Source organism: Sceloporus occidentalis, unplaced genomic scaffold (assembly GCF_023333645.1).
Source record: "Sceloporus occidentalis isolate IW3139 unplaced genomic scaffold, rSceOcc1.0.p SCAF_4, whole genome shotgun sequence".
NCBI classification, from domain to species: Eukaryota; Metazoa; Chordata; class Lepidosauria; order Squamata; family Phrynosomatidae; genus Sceloporus; species Sceloporus occidentalis.
The window spans coordinates 42,135,639-42,159,616 of NW_028316984.1; the positions used below are offsets into that span (position 1 = coordinate 42,135,639).

Consider the following 23,978-nt stretch of genomic DNA (forward strand, 5'->3'; position numbering starts at 1 on the left):
GCCATTGAATTTTGTGGTAAAGCTAAAAAGCCACAAAACCATGCAATCTGGTGTACAGTTGAGAGGAGACAAAACTTGCAGATATTGGGATCAATATCCTGCCCTACTCTAGTTCTGTTCCTGAGTACATTTTTACCTTCTTGTATAAGTTAGTACAGTATTACCTTTTGCAGACAGCTGTGTAGTGAAGTCAAATCACTTTCAGACAAAGCCAGTGACCTGTTTAGGGAGCACTACCTCTTCCAAATGGAACACCAGGGTTGCAGAGATGGGGCAATTTTCTTTTGACAATACCCCATCTTCAGAGGGTAGAATCTTTAGTGAAAACAGAAAATGCATTTCTACTGATATTTTTGAAGAAAAGAAGGGGTGGGGGAGAGAATGAGGTGAGAGAGAGAGAGAGAGAGAGAGAATTGCGGGTACAGGTATCTGGCATTCATTTTGCCCCTTATTTGTATAAATATTTCCCCCTACTAGCATGATCATCATAATAATTCACAATCGTAACAGTTATTTGCGCTCTGCCATTTCCCCCAAAATTGCCATTTGAAGCAGCCTTTTGCAAGAATTCAGTTTTTAAGGTGAAAACAACAATACCGTAATTAAAAACAATAAAGTCCAAAAAGGCACACCCAATGTATAATAAAAATGTAAGAACAGAAAGCTAATATTAGAATTGTAGAAAGACTTTGCCACAGAGGAAGATTAAAGATGGTGAGTTAACCTCAGTGAAACAGAGTCCATTTGTTACTTAATGGATTAAACATTATATTTTGAAATAAATTATCTTTAGTAAGTGGCACAGAAATTTTGAGATGTACATAAAATATCATTGATGTGACATGTGCTTAAGTCAAAGCACAGTCAAAATGGATCTAACTGCCTAATAGCTGCAAATTCCATCACAGTGATTTTTTTAAAGTTAACATTTAAATAATTACCTAAATAATTTAAAGTGTAAACAGTGTATTAAGGCGTAAAAGCAATGAGAGTAGGTGAAGACTATGAGACAGTTGCTAGAAAAATTTGTCAGAATTTGTTATAATGACAACTAGAATAAAAACTGCCTCTCCTTACGAACCATTATTTACTTAACTATGCAGTTTATATCCTGATTCTCCTTTAAAACAGTGCTCAAGAGTTAAATGCAAATGTGCCATATTGAACAAGTTATCAGCGCATCAAAGTTAAGTTATGATTTTTAACTATATATTTCAGAGTATTTTTTCAAACTACAGTAGTCCAGAGAATATTAGAAATTTAAAGTAGCCAGATTAGAAAACAGATTCTAGGGCCTGTTACAGACAGGCCAAAATAAAGCTGCTTCGAGTCACTTTGGAGGTATAGTATTTCAATGATGCATGCATCCTAAGTGTCCAAAAGCCACACCAAAGCCATGCTCCAGTCCTAAGGACTGGAGTGCAGCTTTGGTGCAGCTTCCAGACTCTTAGGACTCATGCATCATTGAAATACTATACCTCCAAAGTGACTCGAAGCAGCTTTATTTTGGCCTGTCTGTAACAGGCCTAAGGCTGAAATAATAAGTCTCCATGTAAGGATTTCTCCCGCTAGCAGTAGTGATGGTTTTATTTATTCATGAGTAGTGCTAATGAGATATGCAAGGAAGGAGCAGGAGATTCCATTAAGGAGTTACTTGTAGTGCAATTAATAAATGAACGACCAGCAAAAATTGATTCTTCCTGTTTTTGATGGCAGAGTCACCATCTCCAGGTCTCCTGTGGCTGCTGAACATTGCTGAAATTATTAATTGGTGAGACAGTATGATTAATCAATGGTGGATTAATAGTAGAGCTCTAATTAAGTGGATCCAGCCATTGGGCTTTCCCCATAACCATAAGCAACAGCTGGCTAGTTAATTTGCATTATTTCGTTTTAGGAAACATCTGCTTGTGTTTGGAATTTCTCACTGGAAGACAGTGCGGGGTGGGTCATGACTATGGATATGTAAGTGAGTTGTCATAGATATGTGAGTGGTTGAGGGAAATTTGTCAAAGGATGATTTATTGCCCGACAGTGAAAGAAAAGTGAGTCATCCCAGGTTGTGAGAATCTGTGTCAAATTTCAAGCAAGGAGCATGCAGGATAATAATATTTATTGCTTCAATTTCTATCCTGCCTTCCTTTCCCAATAGAAGCTGTCATTAGTAGCAGCATTTTAAGCCCACAAGGAAAATGTCTCATACATCAAGTCAGAATATTTGTCCACCAGATGATGCCAGGCTTAGTACTATCTTGTATTACTATGCCTGGGATTTAGGCTTAGTATCATCTACTGTGATTGCAAGCAGAGTCTCAGTTTAAGGTCTTTCCCATTTCCTGCTATCCAATCTTTTTAGCTGGTTATGCCGGAGTTTGAACCTAAAACCTGCATGTGAAACCTGGGACCTTACTGCACAGGACCTCAGCGGTACGGCCTGAGAATGGAACGGAAGGGGCCAGGAATGAGTGTGGAACGAGCGGGGGACGCATTTTACCGCACACAAAAGTCCTTTACTTGTTCCATTCCCCTCTCTTCCGTTCCCAATCCATTCCAGAAGGGGCGATTTTTGAGAACTGTTCAGAACAGTTCTCAAAAATCGCCCCCTCTGGAATGGATTGGGAACAGAATAGAGAACAGAGTGAGTGAGGGACTTCCTTTTGTGTGGTAAAATGCATCCCCCACTTGTTCTGTTCTCTTCCGTTCTGTTCTCAAGCCGTCCCTGGAGCCCTGTGCAGTAAGGTTCTTTGCCTCTACCACTGGGTTTGGGCTCATTCCCAGCTTAGAGTGGGCCTGGGTCTGTAACAGAAACCAAGTTAATATGCTATTCAAGATATCACAAGTTTATACACAATGGTACAGAAGACTTGTAGAACATTTCTAACCCATAATTTGATTTACAAAACTGGTGGTGTAGGATAAAACGGCTTGAGTAAATAGAGTCTCACCTGAAAGAGCAACAATATGGCAGATGGTTTCATAGGCTCCATCCCACTTCATCAGATACACAAAGCATGCTGCTCTCCATGAGAGCTTTCACTCAGTTAAAACTTGATAGGCACAAAACAGACAAGCCAAAAGGAACAGCTTCCGGCCACTTCAGGGCATTTAGATGATACATGCCTCGAAGCAATAGCATTAGCAATAGCAATAGCAGTCACATTTCTATACCACTTCATGTAGAACACAGTAGTCCCTAAGCAGTTGACAACATGTAAGCTAATTGTCCCCAACAAGTTGGGTACTCATTTTAGTTACCTATGGAAGGATGCAAGGCAGAGTGAACACTGGAGCCCTGGGATCAAACTCATAACCTTGTGGCTGCAATACTGGCTGCAGTACTAGCATTTAACCACTGCATCATCAAGTGGCTTGAAGCTGCTCTGAGGTTGCCAAAGGCAGTCCAAAGCTACTAGAAAAAGAAGAGGTGAAAAACTGCTCCTTGCCAGCAGCCTGTTTGGGATCACAGTGGCAGCCTGCTTTGAGAGTGGGCTGTGCGGTCACCGTGGTCCCTGGCTGATTGCAGGCCAATTCTCCTTCATGCCCATCTGCTTTGCCCCAGTGTCTTTAAAACGCTTGTTGCAGCTGTAGCGCCAAGGTTGTCATGGAGAGAGGGGAGCCAGAGATACAAAACACACCACAGTGCTTTTCTTGTGTATAACAAGGCATAAACTTTATTTGAAACAGCTATAAAGTGTTTGCTTGGCATGAAGTCTGAATCTGGAATTGGACAACCCAACTGCCTCCAGCTTGATTGCTGGAGGAAAACTGGAGTGATCGCTGTGGAATCCACATAGATATGCAGCCTCTGTGTGGTTCCTTGCCATTAAGTGGTGGGGCATACACTTCAGGCCCCAAACTGGATGTCAGCTGTACTACTCCACCCAAGGCTCCTTAATGGGACCCTCAAAAGACATGGATTCACAAGGTACTTCCTGTACACTTGGATCCAGTCTTCGTGCCACATCTCCAAAAATTTGCTAAAATACAAGGAAATGAAACAAATAAATGCCAAGACAGGTGTAGAGTGGGAAGGCAACAGGAACAATACTGAAATGGGAGTGGCAGAGTGGCTTAATTTATATATGCAAGGGAGGCTTCAGGGAAACCTATATTCTCTTTCCCATCATGAGTAACCCCCCCTTGCCATGCATAGTCATTGGTTGTTTGTCCAGAAGCTTGCACAAACCGCTCAGGCTTCTGGAATGAAAAAAGACATGAAACAGGTGAAGGAAGATGGTGGACCCTCTGCCCTATGTCTCCTGTCGAGCTGCAGAGTCACCACCTGGTGTTTTGGTGGCTAATGCTTTTTGCTGACACAGATACCCCTCCTAGAATTTTCAATAACGTGAACCAAAGTCCATTGCCATAATTCCTTTAGTCCTAAACACTGACACTGTTCCTCTTTGTTTTTTATCTCCCCATCCCCACCTCCAGTCTTTGCTGAGCCTTCGTGGCTCCCTGTTTTCCCCAAGGCGCAACAGCAGAGCAAGTATTTTCAGCTTCCGAGGGAGAGCAAAGGATGTAGGATCGGAGAATGACTTTGCAGATGATGAGCACAGCACCCTTGAAGACAATGAGAGTAGAAGAGATTCTCTCTTTGTGCCAAACAGACACAACAGTGAACGGCGCAACAGTAACACCAGTCTAGCAAGCCTGTCATCAAAGATGGTGCCAGCACTTCCACTAAATGGGAAGATGCACAGCACGGTGGATTGCAATGGAGTGGTTTCTTTGGTGGGTGGACCTGCAGCACTTCCCTCACCTACTGGACAGCTTCTGCCTGAGGTGATAACTTCTCTCTTTCATTTTAGCATATCTGTTATAGGTGGACATGGATAATAATGTAAGACTGTAGTATTCGTGTGAGTATCACACAAGATGTCCTAAATCCTCTGCCTTGCTACAGAACTCTGAACCACTAAAAATCCTTCATTAAGGTCTGGGGAATCCTCAGAAAGGGCCTAGCATTTTGGACAAGGGGTATATGGGAAATCAGAGTCAAAATGGCTGTTTTGGTCAAGTGCTCTGATTGTTAGATCAGCAAACTTTTAATTCATGATTTCCCAAGATTCTTCCTATAAATACACATATATAGTTCTGCATATTACAAAAGCATACACACAAATGCACAAATACATGCAAATATCAAAGCAATCTTGTGATCATAAGTGTTATAGATGGTTTTTGTGGAGTTCTTTGCATGGGGAGAGATGCTGTTTTACTAACACAGAAATGTCCTTCTCTGCATTAGTATGACACAACATAAAAATAATATTTATTATGCCCAACTGGTTGTACAGTTGCATCAAGGCTGCCCAGTCTTGAACACTATTTTGGCTCCTCTATCATGCTTTCCAACCTGTGGTTAAGCTACATAGTTGCCAGCCATGCTAATTCACCTTACATAATTTTATTCTAGTGTTTATTACCCATTTGTTGAGGCTCTGAAATAGGTTTGTAACATGATTTACAATGCAAAGCAGGTAATTTAAATGCAGTAAACTCATTAAATAAAATTAAGATCAGCAAATTTAACAAACAGGGCAGACTACAGCTAGCTATATCTAGACAAGTAGTTTCATCTAACTTTGTAACACAGTGCTAAAACCTTTCCAGTTAGGAAGTGCCCTTCTGAACATTATTTGTGTCTTCAAAAAAAATAAATACATTCCATCTTTTGAAATATAATTGAGGTCTAGCCTCTGTTGTTTTAAGTAAGAATGTTTAAAACAACAAATCACCCCATTTTGTTGCTGCAAAGTCATTACATTTCTTACATTTGGGGGTTACAATTAAGATGCTTTGCAAAAATTATCAATATAGCAAAATCTGTGATGTGCACTTGTCATAAAGTTATTGCTGCTTACAGATTCTGGTGGTGTGCATGTTTCATGTCAGTGGTGGGCAAACTTAACTGTAAGATACACAAAGCCCCCCAAAACCATTTATGAGCCCTGTGCCAGGATCATTTTTCACAAGAAAAATGCTTTTCTGCTGAACTTTAACCCCTTCTGCCAGGTGATCTCAGTGATGAGCTGGGAGTGGGATCTGCTGGCACAACTGCTGTGGCCACTGAGACCAGCCAGCAGAAGACCCAAACAAGGGGTCAGAGCAGTTGAATTATGCAAAATCCACTGCGCTGGGACAAAATTAGGGCAGGGCAAGGATAGCCATGAATAATTTCCAACTGGCTAGGCTTCAAAGTGGTTTAGATTCTGCACAGCTTCAGTTGGCTTAGTGCTAGCTCAGATGCCCCTTGCTTACTTTGGCTAATTAGCACTGTCCTCGTAGGTTTTCTGTTTTGAAGAATGATTTGCTATCAAGAGACTGTTGTCGGATTGCCTCTTATTTCTCTCCAACAGTCATTGCCCATGTTCCAAAGAACTCTGCTAGTAGTTTTTCAAATAGTATTTATTTATTTATTTATTTATTCATTCATTTATTTTATTTTATTTTTATCCCGCCTTTCTCCCAAAATGGGACCCAAGGCAGCTAACATACATAAAACACAACAATTAAAATTGTAAAAATATAAAAAATTACAAATACAAAACTTAAAAAATACAAAGTTACAGTTAACAATCTACCTTTGAAACTGCAAGGGCACTCAAAAGCATCAACTCATTACCTGTAAGATTAACAGATTCTTAGAAAACCCTCCCATTGCTAATAGCAAACTCACTCTCTAAGGAAATAGACTTAAGTCTATGAAAGCTCATGCTGCCAACTTCTTTCTTTCAGTTAGTCTCAAAGGTGCTACAGGAGCTCTCTACATACTCATTGTCTGAGTGCTGATCTTTATGTAGCCAAAAGGACACTGGTGGTACACAAATGGGATGTGTTAGCAGGTTTGGGGGAGCCCCAGTGTTTGTTCAAATAAATTCTAGGGTGGGAACTTCTAAAGGAGCCGAAAAATGTAAACTGTTCATTTCATGATCACTGAGCATTCTCAGTGACCACTGAATGCTCAGTGATCATTGGTGTGGTGTGGGTGTATGGCTGTGTTTCCACGGGTGTAGAGCAGCTGGAATGAACTAGGCAGAAATGGCTGGAAACCTGTACACTGCAATATTTTCTTTCAGTTTTCATGTACGGAGTTTTTGCTTGACTTCCAGGAATGATTTCGCATAGGTTCTATTTTCAGGGTACCACTACAGAAACAGAAATAAAGAAAAGGAGATTGAGCTCTTATCAGATTTCTATGGAATTGATGGAAGAATCGGCAGCAAGACAAAGAGCTATGAGTATAGCCAGCATACTCACTAATACTATGGAAGGTACAGTAAGACAAGTTTGACCCCATGCTGTACTTTAATTACACACAAGGTAAAACATGGTTATTTTATTTTCAGTGGAAAGTAGCACTCATACTGATGAAACCTATGGGAGTGGTTGAGCATTGCTATTTTTTTCTGAAATTTCCACACACACAACCATCCCCAGTAAAAGATTTCCAAATCTTGTAAAACTGTCTAATTTTTCATTGCTGTTAAGGGATTTCAGGTCAATCTGTGGGTCTTTGTGACTGATGACATTCCTGACCCTACTGAATAGTGGGTGTTTCAGATGTACTAAGGGAAAATGCTTCTTCCTGCAAGGGAAATACGTAACTACGCTCATCCCTCCATATTTGCAGCTTTGATATTTGCGGATTTGATTATTCACAGATTTGAATAATATGTTCTCTCTAGGAATATCTAGGTCCTCCAGTGTAACTCTGTGGTCCACTTTAACTAAAAGCTTCTCTGAAAGACCTAGAGATTCCTAGAGAGAATACTCCACTAGGCCTTCATAGCACTTCTAGCGCACTTCTATGGTCAGTGTCTGTCCGACATTAACCACAGAATTGCACTGGAGGACCTAGAGATTCCTAGAGAGGTGTCCTCTCAGATAAAAACATGGTGTTTTTGTTATTTGCGGTTTTTCCATATTCCCGGGGTCTTGTGCCCCTAACCCTAACGAATATGGAGGCACAAGTATAATTCATAATGGGTGTGTACATTGAATACTAATTCCTCAAGATGTCAGCAGTTGGAGAGTTTGATTTTGAGAGTAAATATAGATATTGTAATTGTAACTGTAACCTAGTGGAGGGAAGAGAGGCACTGGGTATGGTCATCTCTGCACACAAACTATGAAGAGGACAGAGAAAGGGATAGTAGAAGTGATGTTGTTGTGTACATCAAAGAAAACTGAGTGTCAAATAAATTAGAAGTCTTAACTAGACCAGATTATTCTACATCATTTCTGTGGGTTACAGTACCAGGACCCCTAAATAATGTAATGGGAACATGCTCTTGCTGTCCTAACAAAAGTGCTCAGGATGATTTCCAAATGGAGAGTGAAACAAAGGAGGCATCCATTGGAGTAAGTGATGTAGTAATGAGGGTCTTGGGCAATCCTCACATTGATGATAAATGCATGATCTGGTATGACGAGATAAAAATTCTAGGTACCCAAAATGACTGTGCCCTAGAACAGCTGGACACAGAACTAACCAAAAGGTATGTGACATTAGGCTAAACCTTAAGCTGAGGACCTATAACCCATTTAAGATATGTTACTGAACCAATTTTATTTATACTAAAGTGGAATTGTTCTGTTAAAACTATATTTTCAAAAACCTGAATATAGTTTCATAATTAAAAATAAATAGGTCTAGGTCAGGCAATTAGGGACAGTCCATGAGATCAGTGTGTTAGATCTAGAGTGGAATTTACTTGCCACACTTAAGTGTTGATATTGGAAGCAATGTAAACTATCATGAGGACTAAAGGGGGTGGTAGGAGCAATTGGACTGTAGGTCAGCCCTGGCTCAGCTGTTCTGACAAAAAATTTTCATGACAGAATAAATACTGCATTTCATCCTATATGAACAGCATATTCGATAAAGGTAGCAAAGATATTTCTATTAGCTATGATAATGAAAAATAATAAACATATCCAGCAGTGAAGAACATTATATGTTTATGTATAAATTCTTGGTTTTCTAAATTTGGTGTATACACTTATGCACAGGATGTAGTATATACTTCTCCCACTCACTACAGAACAACTGTATAAGTGTTTTTAATGGTTTGTGAATTTTCAATAAAGATAATGCACATTACATCTTCTATCTCCCCCCCTCCACAGAACTTGAAGAATCCAGACAGAAGTGCCCACCATGCTGGTATAGATTTGCAAATACCTTCTTGATCTGGGATTGTTGGAGTCCTTGGTTAAATGTAAAGCACATTGTGAATCTGATAGTGATGGACCCATTTGTTGACCTTGCTATTACCATCTGCATCGTTTTGAATACCCTATTTATGGCCATGGAGCACTATCCAATGACTCACTATTTCAACCATGTGCTTTTGGTGGGAAACCTGGTATGTATATGGACAAATGAAAATTTCTCTATTTTATTGAATGTATTAATCATTTTAATAGGAATTGTTAAGACAAAGTACAAGTATGTTCTTAAGGAGAATGTAGCAGTATAGTCAAAACTTCAGATGGAATCATTTTCTCCACAAAAGCAAACCTACAGTTGGAATCCTAGTTTCATTGTTGAGTCTCTTTAGTAAAGCTCCTTAATAAAGGACCTCTGGATAATAACTGCACAAAGCTCTTAAACAGACAATTTTTGTTGCATTAGTGTTACAGTTAACCTTCATTTCTTTAAGCTCTCATTATTAGAAATGCAATTACAGATATTATTTCATAACAATATAGGATCTTAAATATAGCTAAGCTGCTTAATAGTCATCACTTGGAGCAACACTTACAGGCTTAGCCTATATAAAGGTATAGAAGCTGATTTAATAGTACCTTCTTTGTTGCCGTGCAGAATTGTCTGTAATACTAAAAAGTTACAATTCCACATTATCATCTCAACTGAGGTTTGAATTATCTTTCCTCCAGTTTACTCAAAAACCAACATGCTGGTTTGTTTGTTTAAAAAAGATGGTGTTCAACACAATATTTTCATTGTCAGACTTGCCGAACATTAATTAAAACATCAACGTAATGGGTTTTAAATTGTTAAATACAACCATTTTGCTACTCCATATTAATTATAATAAACATAGATAGCAACAGATCACTTTGAAAGCCCCATTGACACCCCAGTCTCTATAGATAGAACTCTTGCCTGTTTTGTACCTTTTTCTATATTCCTAGAAAACATTACCATATCTGCTTTTAATATGAAAGATGAGTCCAGATAGAAGATAGTAATATGTTAGGGTTCCATTCTATCTTTTATCCTGTTCAGCATGTATATGAAACTGCTACTATCTGACATTGAGATTGCTGAGGAACAAGGTCATCAGCATGCTCCATCACTCAATTCTATTTGCATCAGGAGAAGCTTCACAAGTGTTGGTTAGGTACATGGAAGCAAAGATAGTGTGGAAGGTGGCAAGTACACTAAACCTAAATCATGGAGGTACAGAGGTGTTTCTTGGGTCCAGGATGAAGAGAATATAGACTTTTCTTACTTTTCAGATTACCCTTTTCAGATTACCTAGGGGTCCTATTTTGACTCATACTGTCATTTGAGGTGCAACAGACCGCAGTGGCAAATAAAATAAAATACACATGCACAGGGTTGAGATAGGACAGCCTGTCTTTAGTTCTCTGTTTGCTAATAACTGTACGACTAAATTGTTGCATTTTCATCAAGATGGAGTGGGCCTAAATACTCAAAAGTTATAAGATTCCATCTGATCTTATAAGCTAAGTAGGGTCAGCCTTCCACACATGTTTTCATTGACACCTTAAATAAAATAATGAACTTCTTTATTATACTTGCCCTTAGGTCTTCACTGGCATCTTCACTGCAGAAATGGTCTTGAAAATCATAGCCATGGATCCTTATTATTATTTCCAAGAAGGCTGGAATATATTTGATGGCATCATTGTCAGCTTAAGTTTGATGGAGCTGGGTCTTGCAAATGTGGAAGGCCTATCAGTGCTAAGATCCTTCAGATTGGTACATATTTTAATAAATACAGCACTTATGTTCACACGATTCATATGTGGAATGCAGCAGCATCGTATTCAAGAGGATCTATAGGGGGACTTTTGAGCACTACTTATTATTCATTTAAAATATTTTATCTCTGCAAGAAAAACCTTACCAAGGCAGTTCATGGAAGAAAACTGTAAAAAAAAAACAATTTAATTTAAGCACCATTTAAAATAAAATAAGAATAGTATTCTTAATAGCAGTGGTTCTTAAAACAGGGGGGGCAAGACCCCTGGTGGGGGAGTGAGAATTGCTCAAGGAGGACATGAGAGGTGAAGCCCTTTATCTTTCCTCCTTCTCCTCTCCCCCTTCCCAAACTTTTTCTGATCTGGAGGGGAAGAAAGGAGGGTGCTTGGATCAGCTGACTCGGCCTGACAGAGAATGAGAAGGAGGAGGAGAGCAAGGAGGTTCACTGGATCATGGCCTCTGGTGGAGCCCTTCCCAAGCCACTGCTTCTTCTTCCTTCTCCCATCCCATCACTGCCTTGAAAATTGAGTTTTCTGTGTTAATCTGTGTGTGAGAGAGTTAATTAGTATGTGTGTATATGAGTGAAAGAAAGAGTGAATCTGCTAAATCTGCACTGCAGAAATAATGCAGTTTGACACCAGTTTAACTGCCAATGCTCAATACTATGAAATTCTGAGATTTGTAATTTTGTGAGCTATTCAGCCTTCTCTGACAGAGAGTTCTTGTCCCACAACAAACTACAAATCCCAGGATTCCATAGGATGACAGTTTTAAAGTGGTATCAAACTGCATTGTTTCGGAAGTGCCGATTCCGCCAGGGTGCATACATATCTGTGAGAATTGGCGCATATATGTCTGGCTGTATGTGTGAGACAGTATATGTAAAATTGATATGAGTTACATACTGAATTTATTTCAGTAAAACTGTCCTAATTTGAACAATGTTATTTCTTTATAAAATGTTCAAATATGAATATCTATGACTGTGTGAATGAAATACGCACACTAAACAAATAAAATATTTTGATTCGCATACTATGTTAAGAGGGGGATGTGACATCTGCATGAAGATGTAAAGAGGGTCACAAGTTTAAAAAGTTAGGGAACCATGGCTTAATAGTGGGGGGGTTTTGTGTCGATTTATATTTTTAGTTTTTGCAAATCTAAATTGCTCAATGAACTGAAGATAGTAAACAAACTATTTTAATGGGCTTATATGCCTAGCATGCATAGAGGTGCATAGAGATGTGATGATGATGTTATGTGGTGGAGGTGTAGTACTCCTGAGCCAAATCTGCATCTGTTTAGGAAATACCCTAGAAAAATTTCTAAAATAACAAACTTCTTGCACTTAGCATTATGGAAAGGAAAATCTGGGGCACAGTTATTGAAATAAATATATTTAATTCATTCATGATCAATTTCCCATTTTTCGACCTTAGATTGTGTTCATAGTGGCTCAGCATTGTCAGAATAACAATTGGCACAAGAAACATGAAATCAGCATTTGTGGATGACTATGTGGTTAAATAAAGAATATATGAAATCCAGAACAAATATTTTCATAGCTTTAAATTTAATAAGTGTTACTTGAGAATTTAACTTAGTAATTAGTACTTCCACAGTGTTCTGAGAATTTATTTTCATATACTTCCTTACTGCAAATGTGATTTTAAAATATTCAATATAGATATGGTCTGGTGACTACCATTAATTGTAGTGGAAATAATATGTGAATTATGTTCACTATATGATTTTGTGTAAATAAAAATGTAGCTCCCAGAATTCAATAAATTCATTTTCCTGATCTACATTCTACTGAATATATTTTTGTTTGCAAATATTTATATACCCCTTTGATCTGAAAATTTCAAAGTGGTACATGAATAAAACATGAAATACTAACAGCACACAAAATAAAATTACAGCTTTTATGTGGACCATGCAAAAGACATTAGGTCAGACTAAACAGGAAATGCTTGCTTAACTACTTGTGTATTTAACATTCATCTAAAGCTTAGAGTAATTAGAGCATGTCTTGTTTCTGTGAGAATAGCATTCCATATAGCGGCTGTCACGAGGATAGATGTCTAGCTTTAAACAGCTGCAGAACATGTTGCACTATCTGAAAGGTGTTTCCAGATTACCACAAAGACCAAATGGGTGTATAAGGCAGAATGCAGTCCCTCAGGTAGCAATACCCCTAGTTGTATTGCTTAGGGCTTTGTTAACTAATAACAAAATCTTGAACCTGGCCCAGTAGCAAATAGGTAATCAGTGCATTTATTTTAGCAGAGGTGTAGTAAGTTGCTCCCCCTTAAAGCTTAGCCAAAGCATTCTGCATCTGCAGGAGTTTCTGGACCATCCTTATGTACAGCACAACACAGAGGACATTGTTATATTCCAGATTTAATATTAATAGTACCTACACCACTGTAGTTACACTACAAATGAATGAAAAGGTTGAGTTTCCCTTATCTGGAATTCCAAAATCTGAAATACGCTATGTAAATATGATAGTAACAGCTTTATTTTCTAATGGTTCACAAACTTTGTTTCATGCACAAAATTATGAAAAATATTGTATACAAAATTACCTTCAGGCAATGTGTATAAGATATATACAAAACATAAATGAATGTCATGTTTAGACTTGGGTCTCATCTCCAAGGTATCTCACTAGTTATATATAAATATTTTTTAAAATCCAAAACATTTCTGGAACCAAGCATTTTGGATGAGAGATGCTCAACCTGTACACACTTTTAAATGAAATATATGAAAGTAGTCCATACCTTCCTCCCTCTAAATTTCAACAGATTGTGTTTTGTTTTCATTTTTAAAATGGCAATAGTCAAAATAAATTTTAATTATGATGCTGTCTGTTTGAAACTGTTTTTCAGCTCCGGGTTTTCAAGTTAGCAAAATCCTGGCCAACGCTAAATATGCTGATCAAAATTATTGGCAATTCTGTGGGTGCTTTGGGAAATCTGACCTTGGTCCTGGCCATCATTGTCTTCATTTTTGCCGTGGTTGGAATGCAGCTGTTTGGTAAAAGCTACAAGGAATGTGTCTGCAAGATTGCAGAAGACTGTGAACTTCCACGTTGGCACATGAATGACTTTTTCCACTCTTTCTTAATTGTGTTCCGAGTACTTTGTGGAGAATGGATAGAAACCATGTGGGACTGTATGGAGGTTGCAGGCCAAACCATGTGCCTTATTGTTTTTATGCTGGTCATGGTGATTGGAAACTTAGTGGTATGTTATCAGCCTTTTCCTCAAACTATGGCCCAGTACAGACCACCCAAAAATGGTGGCCTGCCGGCACCTGTTTTTCTGCCGGAGGGAAGCCGCAGCCACCAAACCGCATGGCTTTCTGCTGGCAGAAAAATCCTTCGAAAAGCGGGTTCTTTTTATGCCGTGACAGCAGCATAACAAATGTGCCACTGGTGCACTGGTTACATAAGTGTATACAGGGCGCCGCCATTGTTACATCCTTGTCATGTGATAGGGTTGAGGGGTGTGTGGGCGTGCCACCCCGAGGCCTATATGACATTATTATAAAGTACAATAAATGTGTTTATTATTTGGGAGAAAAGCCTCTTGTCTGTCACTTGACTAAATTGAGGCTGTCATACTTCGGCCACATCATGAGAAGACATAACTCATTAGAAAGGACAATAATGCTTAGAAAGGTGGAAGGCAGAAAGAGAGGGTGGCCACATGCCATATGATTAGACTCAAGCTGAGAGGTCACCAGCCTGAACCTGCAAGACCTGAGCAGAGTGGTTGAGGATAGGGTGACTTAGAGCTGCCTCTTTCGCAGGGTTTTCGTGAGTCAGTTAACTTGAGAGCAGTTAACAGCAACCTCAATAAATCTGCCTCAACCCAGCTTTTCTCTCCATCTTGTGAGTTAGGTAAGCAAACTCTTATTTAGTAGATATAACCTGCAACCCAAATAAGTCATCTGGGCACAGGAGCAGTCCCTGTACATGCAGAAAGAGCACTGTTTAATTATTTTCTCAAAAGGCAGTGCCTGCTACTAACAAGCAAGCCATCATTCAGTATTTAAAAAAACTTGCTTGTTTGGAAATCAGGTTTGCACCTGCTAAAACATAATCTGCATATTATTTTAGATAAGATCTATCCAGTGTTGTGGGACTGAGAAGCTTTTATTTTAAAACAAGACATATATATATGGGGAAAGCCCAGCTGATTCAATTGGGAAAATTGCTAAAAAGGGTCAAGGAAGAAAGTACAAAGGCAGGCTTGCTGCTGAACATAAAGAAAACAAAAATAATGACCACAGAGGAGCTATATAGATTCAAACTAGACAATGAGGAATTCAAAACAGTTAAAGATTTCTCATACCTTGGATCAAACATAGATCAGAACGGATTCTGTAGTCAAGAAATCAGAAAAAGACTAGGAATATGAAGAGCAGTGATGAAAGAACTAGACAAGATCCTAAAGAATAAAGATAAGCAGTGAAGTTAGACTCAAATGCAGTTAACAACACTGCTGTGTCAAACCAAAGGCCTATCTAGTCCAACATTGTGTTTCCACAGTGGCCAGCCAGATCCTTGTAAGTTGGCCACAAGCAGGACAAGAGGTCAATAGTACCTTCATGTTTGTAGTTTTTAGCACACTGTCTCTGATACTGATGTTTAACAGGTAGCTGTAATCCCCACCAGCCCTTCATAATCATAGATTATTCTCTATGCATTTATTCAGTGGAATTATTGTTGTGTATATGGCTGCATATTCAAAAATTTGCAATCTAAAATGATAGATTACCACTTCAGGATTTTATCACCTCACGTGGCTGCATGTGGGGTCTGATGATCAAGGTGTGTCATTTGATGGATGAAATGGGCTGCTTGGAGATATAGCAGGCTTCTTCTTATAATGTGCCTGATCCTTATTTTATTTTATTTTATTTTATTTTTAATTTCCTATATAAATATATTCCACATTTTTTCTTTCTTTCTTTCTCCATGTTCTAGGTACTGAACCTCTTTCTAGCCTTACTGCTGAGCTCCTTCAGTTCAGACAACCTTGCTGCTACAGATGATGATAATGAAATGAACAATCTCCAGATTGCTGTGGGGAGGATTCAGAGAGGAATTGATTACATTAAGAAAAAAATGCAAGAAGTGGTTCAGAAAAGTGTTATTAGAAAGCAGAAAGCCACTGAGGATATCAAAGCACTTGAAGAGCTAAACAACAAGAAAGACATCTACATTTCCAACCATACCATGGTGGAAATAACTAAAGATGTTCATTATCTGAGAGATGGGAATGGAACCACAAGTGGTGTAGGCACAGGCAGCAGTGTGGAAAAATATATTATTGATGAAAATGATTATATGTCATTTATTAATAATCCGGGCCTTACTGTGACTGTACCAATTGCAGCTGGAGAATCAGATTTTGAAAATATAAACACAGAGGAATTTAGCAGTGAATCTGACCTTGGAGCAAGCAAAGAGGTAGGACTTTATATTTGTATATATATTAATGTATTACATTGACATTGTCTTCTTTTGCTTTTGCACAGGTAATGGTCCTGGGAAATTACACAGTTGGTTTTTATTGCGCCTTTACTGGTTTTTATCAGAAGGGTCTTCGAAGGGTGTGGAGGGTGCGGACTGCATGTGATGACACCCCAGAGGAGGATGTATACCCAATGGGGTGGAACACCCAGTGGGACTAGTGTGGGTGCTGGGTGAGTGAGAAAGGAATGTGATGCCCTTTCTTGCTCACCCAGCAACTACACCAGACCCTGAATGGTCTCTTCGAAGGCCTGAGCACCATCACCCCTCAGCATTGGCTGCCTCTTGGAATGCAGTGCTTTCTGTTTAAGAGTCTGGCATGGCATATGCACCAGACTCTGAACAAGACCGCCAGAGGCCATGGCACCCCCCTGGCTGGGTAGTGGGCATCCAGCCGGTGGGTAGGCGACCTAGGAAATAGGAGGTGTCAGCAGAACAGTGTCTGCTGTCCCCTTCTCCTGCAACCCTTTCTGGGCACCCACATCATGTGACACCAAAGGGAGTAACACTACTTTGGTCTGCATTAGTTTCTTTCTAATAAGCATGGTTTTTTTTAAAAAAAAAATCTGTGGTATTTCACTTTGTGGTATTTTGCAATGGTGTGTGTGGTGAGAATGTTCAGAATTTACATAGTGGTAGAATGCATGCTTTACAAACAAATTCAATCTCCTACATCTACGAAAAAATGGGAAAGAAATGGGTGTAAAGTCTGAGAGATCTACTATCACCACACTCACTATAGGTGTAAGGACTGGTGCTTGGTATAAAATCTTCCTTTCCAAACACACAGCTCTTATAGCCCATCCTTATGTTCTGCTATGCAGTGGCAGTAAAATATCATGTTGGGATGTGTGGAAAACCTTGCCCGGTGGTAGAAGGACTTGTTTCATATATATTATTTATGGCTGGGGATTGACTATGCCACTTTTACTACACTGCATTGTAGTGGCATCACTAGAATTGGTGTCATCCAGTGCAGTATCTCATGGTGTCACTCCCATAGATTTCCATGGGTCTCCGGCTCCATCTCCTTCATGGCTCTGACAGCTACATTGCAGTCTTTCTATTCAACTGTATTACTGCACTGGCAGCCACTGTGCTGGGTAGGAATGGCATTGCACTTTTTTGTTTTTCCATCCACAAAAGGGAAGGGCCTTGATAGTGCTGAATAGGAGGGAGGCACAAATGGTCTCTGGGCACATGACTTGCCATTCATCCCCTCTGTTACTCAGGGATGTTTTGATCCTGCCTTGATATTGGTTGCAAAGGAATTCTTGAACCCTGAAAATTTCATTTTTCTGGACAGTCATTTCAGTGTCACCCTCTCTGATGGTGTCACCTGGTGCAGTGGACATCCTTGCAACTTTCTAGTGATGCCAATGCTGCAGTGAGCAGTGAATGAGATCAAGAATTTCTTTTGCATGGATGATATGAGAGGAGGGGAATTGGAGCCATTTAGAGCATTCCTCTATATTCTAAAATTTCTAGGGACTGGAAGCAGCTACCAAAAAAAAAATAATAATGCTTAAGTAAATGTGTGTGCGTGATAGAGAGAGAGAGAGAGAGAGAGAGAGAGAGAGCATTCTGCCCTGCTTTCCTCAAATAGGCACTGCAGCTAAAGGACAAAGATTGAACTATAATTGAAACATAAAAAGGAAATGTAGGATGTTTTTACCAAAAACAACAACAACAACAACAACAACAACAACAACAACAACCCAAGACAGTGACTATTTGAAACATAATGGCTAGTTTCCAATCCCTTTTGACTGTGAATGGAAAGTATGTCTGATCAGCTCTGTCTCTCTCTGTGTATGTGTACATGTACCTGTAGGTGGTATTTTCTTCTGAAAAAGGACACTGGGATGTGATGACTGCGGTGCTCTCCTGGTCATGAGGGGCATGGAGAACTGGCAGCTGAATAAACTCCTGGTCCAACTGCTTGTCTTAGGGTGCCCTGCAACTGAGACAGTCTATTATTATTATTATTATTATTATTATTATTATGAATGATTTTTTTACTTATCTCTCCCCGAGACTCAAGGCAGGGCACAACATAGATTAAAACACATAAAATCATTTGAACGCATAAGTTAAAATATATGAACAGAGGATACATTCAGATCATCCAACATAAAATTTAAAATATACCAATTTAAAATTCATAGTTTAAAATTGATTAAGTAGGTCTGTCAAAAGAAATAGGTCTTTAATACTGTTTTAAATTCAAACAGCATGTTTAGCTGTCAAATGTCTCCAGGCAGGTCATTCCCCAGACTATGGGTGATCGATGAAAATGTCCTCTGGGTGACAATTGTCAGTCTAATCCTGGACAGTTGAAGTAAATATCTCCCAGGAGAACTGAGTGTACAGGGCAGATTATATGGCCCACATTCTGATCTGCAGGTTCCCATATTCTGATCTGCAGTGCCTTAGGCGCGATACAGACCTCCCATCTATTTGCCATTATATTTTCTTGGTTTTGTTATGTGAAATACCTATGGATTTTATTTTAGCTATTATGTGATTACATGTTAAATTCATCAGTGAGGCACACACTTACTGTCAAGTATTTATTTTAATGAGTTAAGTGTTACTGTACTCAATCGGTCATGTTGATATGAAAATCTGTCTTTTGATATTCTTCCATGATTCAGAATGGTTAAAGATGTGACTAACGTAGAGTTATCACAAATTCAGGAGGGGATATTCTTGAAATGGGGACATGAATAAAGCCTAGCTGCAACAACTGTCTTCTGATCTATCACTTTTCAGTAGCAATGTTTATGTAGGGTTAATAAGGAAATACAATTTTTTGTTTAAAACAGAATTTTCTCCTCCAAAAAAGACACATCTGAACTTTTTCTCCACATTTGTACACTGTGTAATATAGACTCTAAGCACTAATTAATTTACTTTAAATGATAATTTAGAAATAATTAATCAAAAATGATTTTATTACAAAACCAGAAATTGACTTCTTTCCACTTTCAGTTTCTTTATAGGGTCCATTATGTCCCACAATGGGAAAATTGTGCCCAGATGTGCCCACATGCTTTTCTAAAATAAAGAGGTTCATTTTAATAGCTGTAGTCTTATGCATGCTTACCTGGGAGTAAATCCCGTTTAAGTCAGTATGATTAATTTCTGAATGTATGTGTGGAACATGTAATTAGTGGTGGTGTTGGGAGCAACATTTGTGGTTTTTGTTGGGTGAGTTGGTGTGTGTTTTTAGGGTGGGGCTGAGGATTGTGAGCCAGGGAGCCTTCCCTGCAATGAAACTTCCCTGATGTCATTCCTGATGCTACTGGGCTGGCTATCCTGGGGCTCTTCAACCTTCGTGACAGCAGAGGAGAGGAGCGTCAGAGTGAATCTTAAGGACAACTAGCTTCATGGAGGATATGCAGATCCAATGGTCATTTTTGTTGCTGAGACTCCAGTTGGAATGGGTTACAGGCCAGTTGTGGGGCAGATCCCAAACATACTAAGGCCCCATACAGACAGGCCAAAATAATGCTGCTTCAGGTCACTTTGGAGGTATGCTGTTTAAATGTTGCATGCGTCCTAAGAGTCTCAAAGCCGCACCAAAGCCACAATCCAGTCCTACGGAATGGAATGTGGCTTTGGCATGGCTTCCAGACTCTTAGGACGTTTGCATCATTTAAACAGGATACCTCCAAAGTGACCCGAAGCAGCTTTATTTTGGCAGTCTGTATGGGGCCTAAGTGAAGTTGGCTCAGGTTCATGCTTCAGGAGGAGGATGTGAAGATAGGAGAGCATCATCCATTGATGGGGCAGTCTTCCATGTCAGTGAGGTAATGAATTATTATGAACTTTGAAAGAGTCATCCAAGATGCCAGATCTGATTTAGCAATAGGATGACTTCTTTAAAGTTTGGATCACCACCACTGCTACTTTCACCACCAGCCTGACATGGAGTAGTCATCTACCACTGCCACAGTTATCACTGCATAACCCTGTTTGGGGAACTGGTGGCATTCTATCATCAGTAAACAGGAAAAATGAAAGTTACTGTATAACATGTCCCCAGTGATTGTTTGCTGATGGATCTTATGTGGATACAGAGTGGCTAGAAGGTTGATGGGGATGTCAGTAGAATTCTGTAAACCTCTGTGTGTTTCTCCCTTTTTACTAGCTTGGTAATTCGATCTCTTTTTTCCCCTTGAAAATGTTTTGAAACTGTGTTGGAAAGAGCAAAAGATTGGAGGTACTATGTCATGAACTTCATTGCCTGCCATTCTTACTTCTCACAGGGGTAAAACCAAGCTGGAGCAATCAAGAATGCAGCTCTGGTGCTTTTTAACCAGGTAGATTCAACATATCACCACCCTTACACAGGTTACCTAAGCAAGTTATACTTATATAATCACTTTCTGGTGAATTTTGACTGGCCTGCATGCTACTGAGCTATGTTTCCTTCCCTGTCCATTGCAAGATAGTCCAGACATGCACAGCTGCTCTCTGCTGAGTCCTGTGACTCACACATCACAGCATGGTCAGGCAAGACTGGCAACCCTCAACATATATTTTGATTCTGCTAATGATTTTTACAGATGTATTTGATTATCAGCTACTTTGAACAGCTATTGCATGACCTATAGGTTTTGTAAGTTGGATCATAAACTGATGAGAATGTTGATCTTTTCAAAAACCGGGGGGGGGGGGGGGAGGGAGCATGCATCATTTTTAAAAACAATAAAAACAACCCCTTTTTGATTCAGCCCTTATAAATGTAGCATTTGTTTCTTAATATTGTCTTTTTCTGGGGAAAACTTAGAGGGAATGTCATTTCAAATTTTAACTGTTTCCTCGGTTTCTCTGTTTCTGAAGGTATTATAACCTGTTGAATGTTCTTTCAAGGTGTTCGTTGTTCAACTAGTTTCTGGTCAACTGATAACATTTTTCCAGTATTTGTCTGAGGACTGGGTGTGTTAGATTTTCATTCATGTGAAAATTGATTATATATATTACAACAAAAAGAAAGATGTTATTTTTAAAAAAGTATAATTGAATACTTCATTGAATATATGTGCTCAAAACAAAGCAAAACACTGAAAAGATATTTCTCACGAATCAGTTGATTTTAGCATGGATACAAATGTAATGTCAATCATATTCCAGTCAAGAATTGTTCTTTTTTAAAAAATATGCTGGTGTCAATTTTATGATGTAAAATATTCCAATTTTCATTTATCTAAAGAAATGATATTGGTACAGCTTGATTGACATTTGCTGTTGTCTCTTATTTTTTCACTGCTAAAAAAGAGACATTGTGCAATATATTTTTTTCAATTAGCGTTCCTCTTTGAGAGTGCCAATCATTACAGAAATAGCAAGTGAAGAAATAGCTACATGCATTTTTCTCTCACACAGGTAAATGTTTTGGGGTTTGTTTTTTTTTTGTTTGTTTGCAACTTTTAACAATAAAGAACTAAATATTGTGGTAAGGAAATTGCTGCTGCAATTTCTAGTAACTGATAATTTATAGTAGATATAGTGCGCCCGTGTTATAACGCGAGTGCACTTTACGCGGACTTGAATGTACGCGCTCAAGTCGCGGGGAGCGCACAGGGCGCAAGGGGCGGCCTGTCCCATTCAGCCGCATGCACAAGCTTATTCAAATGAATGGGGCTCAAGCATACGCGGAATTAGCCTTACGCATGGGGTCCGGAACGGATCTCCTGTGTAAGGCAAGGGTCCACTGTACTATGCAACTCCAAGCTTTTCTAAGTACGTGTCTAAAGACAAACCTTGGTTGGGTCAGATTTTATTCCTGTCTCATCCCAATAGCTTGGAGTGAAGAATGCCTAATTTAAAATATTTAATCAAAATAGAATAGTTAAATTTCCTAATGGTTAAATGCTATTCAGAAACAGCCACATCATATAAATAGTTTAAATATTTAAACCAACATTTAAAATAGTTTGGTAATAATTCTGAGCAAGAATACAGCAGGATTCATAATGTCTGTCTTGCGCTTCAAACATCTGTACTAATCTATGTCCTAAATCTGGACACCTTGATAACTGAACACATTGGTAGTTTCAGTTGTTTCAGTAAGTCTGCTCTAATTGGGGCTACCAGTTTAGGTCTAGATATTCGATTTGCTACAGCAGTCTGTATCCCTTACCTATATCCACTACAGTTAAGTTGACCATTGTTTAGTGGCTTTCTTTCAGCCTATCATTAATGAGAAAATCAGTTCAGAAATTGTGTTCATGAGGTTCCTCATTGAAACAATAGATGATACAGCACAAGTTGTAAGATTTCACCTTAGACATGGCCTGCATTGATGTAATACATAGAGAGTTCTTCAAGCAAAACTGGCAAACTTCAGAAAGACATTGTATGTGCATGTGTGTTATGTTGCGTGCAAATTGCCAGTCATCTTATAGTGACACTGTGAATTTCATAGGGTTTCCTAAGGCAAATAGTACAGTGGACCCTTGTTATACGCTGAGGCTTGGTTCCAAGATCCCCCGTGGATAACAAAATTTGTGGATGCTCAAGTCTCATTAAATACAATGACATAACAAAATGGTGCCCCTTACAAAAATTGGAAAATCAAGGTTTGATATTTGAAATTTATACTTTTTTGAACATTTTCAAACTGTGGATGCTTACATCCATGTATAAAAAATCAGTGTATAAGAAGGGCCGACTGTACTCAGAGGTGGTTTTGCCTGTTCCTGCCTCTGAAATACAGCCTCACCACCTGGTATTCATTGGCAGTCTCCGATCCAACTACTAACCAGAGCTGACCCCCCTTAGCTTCTAAGATCAGATAGATTAGATGCCTTTAGGAAATTTAGATTCTAGGCACATTGTTAGCTGCTATTTCTATTTAAGTATGTTCAGGGGTCAGAGCTATTGTATTTGAACCTAAATATCATCAGGCTGAAAACTGAGAAATGCTTTGGCTAGTCCAAAAGGCTTTAACAGGAGTGAACAACAATTTTTGTGTTTTGCTGTGTATAATTAAAACTTTTTACAAAAATTGGAGATGTGGATGAAGTGGGAAGGAAAATGGTGATTGTTTATCCAAGAGTCTGTCATGTCATAAACTAATTGAGAATGCTTAAACAGTATTTGAAGCTGACTTATTCCTGATAATTTATAATGGCTGAATCCCTTTGTTTATTTTAATGTCACCTGAATCTTGAAGTGGTTGGTAAAGCTTTAACATTTGTGTAAGTGGCCTGCTCCTGCTCCCATTGAAATAACAAAGGGCAAAAATCAAATGAGAGCAAGACTAGGTCTTAGATGAATGCTTTAATAGTGGAAATGGGCCCCATTAACATGCTGTTGGGCAAAGCTTGTGTTGATTATGATTATCTGGACAAAAAAATTCAAGAGATGCTAAAATCCAGAAGAGACTGCTAAAGCTGTTGTCCCTTTTCCATCTATGCCAATTTA

General features: G+C 38.9%; 1 protein-coding gene across 9 annotated transcripts in view; it reads left to right on the forward strand.

The window, feature by feature from the left end:
- Positions 1 to 23,978, forward strand: part of LOC149313811 (sodium channel protein type 3 subunit alpha) — a 94,256-nt gene that overhangs the window by 40,784 nt on the left and 29,494 nt on the right. For all 9 annotated transcript variants that reach the window (XM_089519843.1, XM_089519847.1, XM_089519848.1 and 6 more), the window contains 6 exons: positions 4,435 to 4,785; positions 7,145 to 7,277; positions 9,136 to 9,374; positions 10,808 to 10,981; positions 13,888 to 14,244; positions 15,993 to 16,478. In XM_089519843.1, coding sequence (XP_089375969.1) covers positions 4,435 to 4,785; positions 7,145 to 7,277; positions 9,136 to 9,374; positions 10,808 to 10,981; positions 13,888 to 14,244; positions 15,993 to 16,478 — 1,740 coding nt within the window. The remainder of the gene's footprint in view (positions 1 to 4,434; positions 4,786 to 7,144; positions 7,278 to 9,135; positions 9,375 to 10,807; positions 10,982 to 13,887; positions 14,245 to 15,992; positions 16,479 to 23,978) is intronic.